Source organism: Eschrichtius robustus, chromosome 5 (assembly GCF_028021215.1).
Source record: "Eschrichtius robustus isolate mEscRob2 chromosome 5, mEscRob2.pri, whole genome shotgun sequence".
Taxonomy (NCBI): domain Eukaryota; kingdom Metazoa; phylum Chordata; class Mammalia; order Artiodactyla; family Eschrichtiidae; genus Eschrichtius; species Eschrichtius robustus.
This window is the reverse complement of record NC_090828.1, coordinates 86,805,197-86,815,437: the sequence shown is the minus strand read 5'-3', so window position 1 is coordinate 86,815,437 and position 10,241 is coordinate 86,805,197. Positions and strand designations below refer to the sequence as shown.

Here is a 10,241-nt window from a genome sequence, read left to right as displayed (position 1 = left end):
TACCTACGAGCTGTGGATGAAATGTGCTTACTGTTCTTCCAGCACACAATAGGCACAAATGGTACTTGTTCTGTTTCTCTCGTCATCACCCACAATGCTTCATGCTTTCTCCATCCCAGCATCCCACCCCTCACTCCTTTTCTCTTTTCTTTGACCCATAGCTTCTTTACTCATGTTCCTTGGGATACCATCATATTATTTTCTCCACTCTTGAAAATGTACTCCCTTTAATTTTGTTTTTATTTCCTTCCCTTCTGCCAATTTATTACTTACTATTTTTTCCTTTTGTTATTTCTCAGAGATTCTCTACCATCTTCCTCTCACCTCTTCCCCCTTTTTGCATTATAATAGAAGTGGAGAAGGGAGGAAGTTGTTAAAAATTAAAATGGGGATCTCAAAGGAGTGGAGAAAAAAATAAATTAACATTCAAGAACTCTAGTGATAAAATTCTGATACTATTTTGCCTAAAGGAAGTCAAAATCGTGTCTGTCTAATGTAAATCTGTACAACTTATTTCTTTCTGTCTCTATGCTATAGGCATAATCTAAAATATGGAAACCAGTCATCCAAAAACAATATGGAAAAGTTGCAACTCAAATTAGTTGAGGATGTTTGTTCTTAAAATGGCATAGGCATGGCAAGAATGGTAATAATGGTAGCACTCTTGATTAATACTGTTTTAATAAAATTAATAATAGTAATAATGGGATTCTTGTTTCTCACAACATGGAAACTTTTTTTTTTTTAGATGAATTGTCTACATTCAATCAATCAACATTACAAAGTGTTCACACTACGTACAACTTCATAACATCCAGGTCTGCGGGTACCTGTAAAACAGGGGGACCTCCAATCTCTATCCTTCTACAGGTGGGCAACCCGAGGGTCTGTCCACAGCGCTCGCTTGCCCAGCCTCCTGCCATGTCCCAGGCTGGGGACCGCTGACCAGCAGGCTTCTGAGTCCTGAGCACAGACCTGGGCCCTCCTCAGGCCTTCCCGTGAACCACACCTGAGGCTGCTGGGGCAGGGGGCGCTTGCCGAGGCGTGGTCATGTGTGGGCCGGCACCACGGGAGACAGCTGGTCCAGGGGCTCAGAGACCAGGCTCGGATGAGTAGGCCCCATTCCCTGCAACCGGAAGGATACAGAGCTGAGGTTACAGAATGAGAAGCAGCCTAGGGCTTGCAGAACGTGACACTAGTTGCTGTGAGGGACAGAACGGGGACAGAGGCTGAAGATCATCGGGCAGCTGAGGGAGCCGGAGACACAGGTACAGTGGGGCACACGGAGGAAGCTGTACCCACACAAGTCCTCTCCTGCAGGCAGGTCTGGTGTCGGGGGTCTCATCCTCTGCCCGTCCTTCCCCTCCCGGACCTGGGTGTGGCAGAGCAGAACACACAGGGCTGGTACACGAAGGTGAACACAAGCACAAACATCCCCCTGGCAGGCTTGGGGCTCAGGGGTCGGGAGGAGATGGGAGCTGCAGGACCTCGTCACTCATGACTGACCTCACAGCAACTGTGGGAGATACTGGTTTAGGTAAGCAACAAGGACGTTTGTTTCTGCTTGTTACAGAGGAAGGAAAAAAAAGTCAGCAAATATTAAATTCCCAAAAATGTGCCTTATGCAAGAGTAGAGTGTGCATTTGTGTTATTTGAAAATCTCAAGAATCTAATGTACAAAAAAGGGAAATGAACCTGACAAAAGGAAACCCCAAACCTGTGTTTAGGGACTGCTGACACTGCCTGGGGTGCCCAAGAATCCTACAGCTGAAGAAAAGCTCACAATACAGGAGTGACAAGCCACACAAGAAAACAATTTTCCGTAAGAGAGAGTCAGGAGACTAAACAAACATAAAGATTAGTACCCTTAATACCTTAATCTAATAATCTGAAAGACAATACAAAATAAAGATGCTTAAAATGATAAAAAAAAGATTTAAAAAAGGAATAACTATAAAAAGAACAGAACATAATGAAAAAAGGAAAGGCAAATTTGAAAAATAAACAGATTAAGCATGCAGAAATGAGAAATTTATTCATTAAAATGAAAATCCTCAATGGATGGGCTAATCAGTAGCTAAAGAGCTCATGCCTGAACTAGAAAACATAGCTAAGAAAATTATCTCCAATTAGTACAGAGAAAAGGAGACCCAATGAAATTTTTTTTAATGCTAGAAGACATGAAGGAAAGAATGAGATGGTCAAACATATATCTAGAAGGAGTTACAGAGGAATGAAATAAATGAAAATAAATCCATACCTGGACACATCATAGTTAATATAAATAATAATAAAGTTACAAAGACAGGCATATTAAAGGCAACTAGAAAGAAAACTCAGATTACCTAAAGAACAGCAATTAGGCTAAAGCAGAGATTTCATCAATAAAAATAGAGTCAGCAGGAAATGGAATAATATCTTCAAAGTGCTATGGGAAAAAACAACTGTCGACTTAGAATTTTATACCCACATCAATTATAATTAAAGATTAAGGATGTGATCAAAAGAGTTAGGATTTTTTAAAAAATAAAAACTGATAGAGTTTACTATTCTCAGATTTCTTACTGAAAGAACCACCAAAGGATGTACGTCTGTAAAAAGAACATTGACTTAGAATAAAGGAGGGGTACAAAAGGTGGTGCTCAAAGAAACTGGTAAATATGTGTGTAAGTCTAAGTAAATATTGAGGTAAAATACAGTGACTTAGTTTAGGGGATAAAAACAAAGGGGAAGTAAAATAATATATTGATGGTAGAAAAGTGTAGTGTTTGGAAATTAAAACAAATAGGTCAAGTGTGCTTGTTAAAAACTTGTGAGCACCACTGAAGAAGTAGAATATATAACTCCCATTTAATAACAGCAACAACAAAAAAGAAAAAGCAATTAATCTAAATAAGAATAGGAAAAAAATGACAAAATGAAACAGGGTAAATAGAAATCATAAACACAATTAAAGTAAATCTCTCTCTTTATGTATATACACACATTCTCTTGGTTCAGTTTCTCTGGAGAACCCTAACAGAGCAGGATTGAAGGCTCATAAAGATAGTGACCTCTGGTAAGAAAATGCATTGTGTTCAACATAATGAGAGACAATTAGAATTGAAACTAACTAGGCGATCTAAGAAATGAGTGGCAAGACTAAGAATACCTTAATAAATAAACATGAGATGGCTTTGAGTTGGCACATGAAATATCAGTCAATCATAAGAAAAACTCCCTTATATCTAAAGCTAGCATTCCCAGTGAAATAAAAAACAAGTAGAATGGCTTAGTATAATTTTAGCTAGAGAAAGGGATGAGAAACTTATTTTTATTCAGCATCTACTAGATGTCAGGCAATTTATGTACATAAAATGATCACTTAATTATCAATGAATTTCACAATATTTAACTATCACAATATAATTCATCACATCTAATTATCACAGTATCCTGCCAAGTCAGACCCTGAGCTTTAAGGAAATCAAGTCACTTGTCGATAGTTACTTGGAAAGCAACTAATTGTTGGGGCTGGTAAGTCTGAAATCTGCAGGGCAGGTGGCAGGCTGGAGACCCAGGAAGAATTAATGCTGCATCTTGAGTCGGAAGGCAGTCTGGAGGTAAAATTCCTTCTTTCTAGGGGGACCTCAGTATTTTCTCTTAAGGCTTTCAGCTGATTGGATGAGAACCAACCACATTATGGAGAGTAATCTGCTTTACTAAAAGTCTACTAATTTAAATATTCATCACATCTAAAAAATATCTTCACAGGAACATCTAACCTGATGTTTGACCAACTCTTGGTTCCCCCGCCTAGCCAAGCTGACATATACAATTAACCATCACACCAGGCCACGGCAATCAAATGAGATCAGCCCTGTACCTTAAGGCTCCTGTCTCCTGTCAGGGCCAGGGTCTCTGAGGTGGCTTGGAGACAGAGCTCCTCACCACGGGCATGACCACATGCCAGCTGATCTGCAAGCCAGTCTCAGAGGCATGTGAATGTGAGGCATTAGGGAAGGCCAGTGAGGAGAGAGGTTCAGAGGCCTCCATTCAGGCCTCCATTCAGGAAGAAGGCAGTGAGCTGAGACCACACAGCAAAGGAAGCTGTGATTGGTCAGAAGTCTGAGGAAGAAATGAGGCTGGGGTGAGACTGTGTGTGTGAGAAGCAGCAAGAGAAGTACAATCAGGGCCAGAGAATGTCATGAGGATGGCAACACTCCACAATACAACACTGGCTATTAAAGAAACAAAAAGATAACTGGATCTCTAGAGGTACACTCATGATATTTCGGTTCTCAACTGAGTCCTAAATGTGCAGTTGTGGTTATCCTTGAACAATTCTCCAAAACTCCGAGACTTAATGACTGTAAGATTACCATTCTTCCATGTTGTCATGTGTTGTCTTAGTCTGTTTGGAAGGCTATAACATAATACCATAGACGGGGTAATTTATAAATAATAGAAATTTATTTCTCACCGTTCCGGAGGCTGGATGTCCAAGATCGGGGTGCCATCATGGGCAGGTTCTGGTGAAGGCTTGTTTCCCGGTTCCAGCTGAGTCCTCACCTGTGGAAGGGGATAGGGAGCTCTCTGGGGTCTCTCTTATGTGGACACTAATTCCATTCATGAGTGCTCCACTTTTATAACCAAAGGCCCTCCCTCCTTACACCATTACTTGGGGCATTAGGATTTCAACATATGCTTTGGCGAGGGGGTGGGGAGGGGATGGGGGATGGGGGGAGAGCATAAAGCAAACATTCAGATCATAGCATATGTCTTTATATGGGGCCAATGAGCCAGATTTTCTGGCTGCAGAGCTTGGCTTGCCCCTCCCCCCCACCTACTAATCTGGGGCAACTATTTTGACAATTTAAGCCCCAGTTTTCATACCTGTAAAATGAAAATAATATCACCTACATTAAGGTTGCAGTGAAAATTAAATAAGATAATCAATACATCTAAAGCAATTAACATTTTGCTTGGCCAATAATAAGTGTTTAATGAATGTTAGCTGTTATCAGTTCTATCCATCTCCTCCATCAGAACCATGTTGAAAAGTTAAGCTCTGGCCACTCGTTACAAATGCCTCTTGTTTTTGCATGTGTTTATGATGGGTTTTTAAGTTATGTATACGTGAGTATATTTCTATTTCATTTGTGTTTGTGGAGCACCCATTAAATTTAAGAACATATAATGCCTTTCAAACTTCCCATAATGTCTCACAATTCCTAGTGACTTTTATTAAATTTAACAAGCGTTTATTGAGAACATACTATGTTCAGGGTCCCACACCGGGTGCTATTCACTACAGTGGACGAAACAAATGTGTTTGTCATTAAGAAAGCTTTTCATAAAGTTTTTATATAAAGTCTCAGCACCAAAGTGAGAATGTAATAATATGAATTTGGAAGCCATACAACTGGGTGTCTATCCGGGAGGGGCACAGACTGCAAAGACAAGCTCAAGGTTCAGCAAGTCATATTCAGTTTTCAACGTTTACGAAATGCCTGCTCTGTGCAAGCAGGACAATCCTTAGCTTCAAAGGTGTTAGAAGATGACTTACCTTAAAGATGTGTGCTTTGTTTATTTGCTTTTGTTTTGGGAGGTGATCTATGATTGTAAATTTTTATTAAATCCTAGCAGCATTCTTGACACTAAACAAACACAGTGAGTTGCTAATCATAGCACGGGTCATTTATTTTCTGTTTTGGGTCACTTCTTTTCTCTATTGAAGGAAAAGAACATGACAGCTCTCTGTTAATAATGCCAAACTCAAAAATCCATTTTCTTTTTAAAATCTGAGTATCATGTTCCTTTAACCACACCTCCTTTTTAAACCTGGTATTTTCTGTCCATATTTTTCAAGATCCTACTTAGTAAATAAGACACACTACTAGAAGGAATCGAGAGGTAAAAGGAAGCCTGAGCCACCATCACCAGTTTCTATGAGCAGGAGGTAGATTATGCTTTCAGAGTTGCTATGTACATTCTCCCTTGGCTCTCCTTCCCCACTGAACCCGAAGAGCAAAACAATACATCTCCCCATGAATATATTATCAGCACTAACTTGACAGTCTCGCTGTTGACAATATTGGTTGTACTTCACTTCACTTTCCTCCTGTGGTCGAAAACCAGATCCAGCCCGCTGGGCCCTTCCTGGGGCTGTACAGCAGCTGAAGGGCCAACTGCCAATGGGTCTGGAACAGGCTTTCCAGCCTCGGCACCTGACTTCCTGGCTGCCTCCATTTCAGGTCTCATTGGTTGATGCGGCAGCTGTGATTCTGACAATGAGCTTGGTGTTGGGTCAAGTTTTTGTCTGGCTGACTTATTCCCATAGATGCCATTTTCCTTGACTCACCCTTGACTACTGAGAATACTCTTTATTACCTTTTAAAATCATGTGATATCCATAAGCAAAAATTGGGATTAACATTTTTGAAAGCATTACCCATGACTGATTTTTTTTTTCAATGCTGAAATGCAAGACGTAAAGCTAGAGCCAGCCCAATCCTGCCTTTAGCACAGTGGTGTATCAAGTATCACTTGTAACTTCAGAATAAAATGCACAGATCTTTTTTCCCTGATCTTAGGAACCTGGATGCAATGTCCACGCATGGAAGCAGTTTACAAATGCAAAAGTAGGAAGCGTTTTTATGTATTAGAAACATTGTGACAGTCCTCCTTTAAAAGAATAAATAATTGTGTTCTAATATAAAGAATGCGGAATAAAAATATGTATAACTCTATCGATAAAACAGGACTTTTATTCAATAGTTATAAGACAAGTCACTTGCAGAACTTGCTTACACAAGGAAAAAAGTCTCGGTGGTGTAGCTTTCTTTACCGTAGAACACCATCCTCCCCCAAAACAGACTGCAATAATTAATGTCCGTAGTAGAAAAATTCTATGTGATATAATTTATTTATGCTTTGTTTAAAAAATGCCAAATTGAATGCCAGCACTTGAGATCTTGAAATAATGCTGCATATGTTGATACAATAATTTATTAATTTTATTGAGTCTCCTGCTTATATGTTGATATTTTAAAGAACTGTATTGTTTTCATTACACACATTTATAAGATACCTAAATATTAAAGAAATATATAAAGTAGAAAATAAAAGTCTAACCACAGACATTTTAATATAAACAGCCTGGTGAATAGTCCTTCAAACTTTTCTCTCCATATTCTGATGTATACAGACATAATTTTTACCAAACTCTATCTAATATTTCTTAGACTTTTTTTCATTTCATGATCTCTAAAACTATCTCATTCTTTGAATACACACATATTAGTGGGTTATATGAGTATTGTATAAAATATACAAATATTAGTGTGTTAAGTTCATGGCTTTGCAGCCAAATGTCTTGGTTGAGTTTGAATCCTAGCTTCACTATTAGTAATGCTCTGACTTTGACAAGTCGCTTATTTTCTCTTGAATCCACTTTCTAAACTTGTAAGGTGTGATATGAACAATACCTCCCTGAAATGGTTGTCACGCAGGATGAGGAGCTACTGCTTGGCCCTGGTAGGCACGCAACCACGACAGCGCTGCTACCGTGGGTGTGTGATATCTTCTTAGCAACCTCATGTTGGTGGACATTTAGAGTGATGACAATTTTTATTCTCATACATCACACACTAGTGGACTTCAAAGTACAATGTTGTGAGTATTTCTAAAGGCTGTATTTTGGAAGTACAGTTTTCTAATCAAAGGTGATACACATCTTTTAAATGATAGATATTGCAGAGTAATCATCCCCCAAATTCTAACTACTCACACTGTGAATAAAAGTGAATGAGAATAAATCTGGGATCATGAGAAATATTTTATTAAATCTCTTATCTATGCAATAAAAATGCATAGTTTTTTTTTTTTTTACAAAGAAGCAGGAGATTACTGTAACACAACATAAGTAACACTTGTATTATCCATAAAAATCAGAAATCTTTTTTTTCCAGAATTCCCATGATTCTCACAGTTCTGCACGTCTTTGAGCCCCTCTTTGTCCAGAGAAAGAATTCATAGCATCTTGTCTTCCTATAATCAGTTATTATTAACTGCAGAACATAAGAGTCCATCAGGCAGCTACTCATAAATATCTACCAATCAGATGTGTAACAAATGCTTATGAAAATTAATAAGTCGAGAAATGGAACAATTATGTCATATTCTACAGGTGTGGTAACAGTGTTTCTGAAACCCAGACTGAACATAGCCTGACCACTCTACCACATATTCAGAACTGAGATGGTTCCAGACTACTTTTCTGTAGTTACACCAGAGCACAAAGAGGACAAAAAACATACTGATAGCAAGTGCCTCTAATGTCTGGTAATAGATGGTACATGTGTGGTGTGAGAGAGTATGCCCTCAAGCAGTGAGCACTGAATGGCAAATATTTTACAGCTTCTGGAAATACTTATACATTTCTTTCTAGTTCTTTGGCATATAGCTAATTTGAGGCTTTGTCAGGGATCATAACATCTGATGCAATGACAGTAATATCCATCTCTATCAAGACAGAGTCCAAAATTTTTTTTTGAATAATAAAGAGGCTTGACACCACATTAATAGAAGGGTAAAGATAAATATTTACACAAGAGAAGTGGTCCATAGGCAAATCTGTTCTCATACACAGCTGCAAATATTGTGTTCTTTACAAAGTTGTATTTGCCTTCTGTGTTCTGTGTTGTTTACATGCCCTAAAACCTTTGCACGATGGAGTTTTAAGATAAAATACATAAAAATATTTAAATATTATCATTGAGAATTTTATTTCACCCTTTCTAAAAATAGGTTAATCTGTGGCATTGATATTTTTCAACCTCAAATGAAAATTTTTTCAAAAATTGGGAATTTGGAGCCAAATAAAAAATTAATGCATTTATATTTTAAAAAGAGTTAACCAAGAACAATATTTGCGTTATATAGTTTTATATTTAACCTGTTTTAAACATAATTTTCTAACTTATTTTCATTTTATTTTATTTTATTTTTTACCTTATCTTAATTCTAAACTACAATTTTTCTATAAGAATAGAAGCCTAATTCTTTGGAAATAGTGTTCAGTTGGCACAATTGGTATTATAGAGTTTTAAAGTATATTATAGAATATTCTGGCACTAGACACTAAATTGAAATTTTAAAGAAAATGTTGGAAATAGCTGTAAGGGGGAAAAAAGTAGCCTTTTAAATCTAATTTGTTATGCACCGCAGTAGGGTAATGGATGCAATGAAAGTTCTTTTATTGAGTTCCCATGTCCAAAAGGTATTTAGGTAGCAAAGGATGTTAAGCAGACCCCCTGCAATCCGCCTTTAACTGAAGATAGCAGGAAATAAGGTATATAGGTCTGTGTCCTCCTGGTTTTTATTTCCTCGGGAGTACAACTCATGCAAAGGACACCTTAGGCTGCTTAGCCGATCACAAAGGGTGCACTAGACCCCCTCGCCAGCTGCCTGAATAGCGTGATCTGAAGGGTGGCTGAAACCATACTGGGAGTTCAGTCCTTCAGGTGGGTCTTTTCAAATTCCAATAGTGAGAAGTTCCTGGAGAATTGGTGAGGATTTCACTAGTCCCCAGCAGGTTTGAGATCAAAAGCTTTGGTTAAATAAAAGCCTGTTGGGAAATCTTAAAACCTCTTTGTGATGTAACTTTAAAAAGTTAATACAAAGAACCCTTAGACTGAAGCCGTAACAGCATGAACAAAGAGTATATCAAAACCGATTCCATTCAGGGAAAGCGGACATACAAATTCACTTAATTTAAAGAGCAATCCAGTTATAGATTTAGACCATATAAGTTCTATATAATAGAACTTAGATCATACCATCGAGCCCATTTAGAGGATGTGCTCATTTCTTCTTACATATGCCAGACTTCATTCTTGGTCGTTCAGATATGCTTTTTAAACAACTTATATATTCATTTGCTGAAAGGAGAAAGAGTGGTGTGCATTTAAACTCATTCCTCAAGAAGATACTTTCAAAACAAATTAAAATTAAACTTGATGGGGACCCATCAGTCAGTTGGTTATCTCTTTTTCATGGTGTCAAACTGCTAATTGGCCATCCTCCTTAAAATAATAAACCTTCAATTGATATTGATTAGTAGGTCATTAATGAATGCATTAATTCTAATGTAATTTTTATAATTAATGCCAATCCATTTTTTGGCAAGTCACACACTTTTACTAACTGAACTCATCAGTTAATATTTTAACGGAAATATTTTGCTTGGTCAACACCAC

General features: G+C 37.9%; 1 protein-coding gene across 10 annotated transcripts in view; it reads right to left on the bottom strand.

Annotated features, from left to right (window-relative positions):
- Positions 1-715: 715 nt before the first annotated feature.
- The window catches only part of GTDC1 (glycosyltransferase like domain containing 1), a 463,274-nt gene continuing 453,748 nt past the window's right edge, over positions 716-10,241 (bottom strand). For all 10 annotated transcript variants that reach the window (XM_068545171.1, XM_068545174.1, XM_068545170.1 and 7 more), the window contains 2 exons: positions 4,463-4,551; positions 716-1,126 (listed from right to left, as the gene is read on the bottom strand). In XM_068545171.1, coding sequence (XP_068401272.1) covers positions 865-1,126; positions 4,463-4,551 — 351 coding nt within the window. In that variant the 3' untranslated portion in view covers positions 716-864. The remainder of the gene's footprint in view (positions 1,127-4,462; positions 4,552-10,241) is intronic.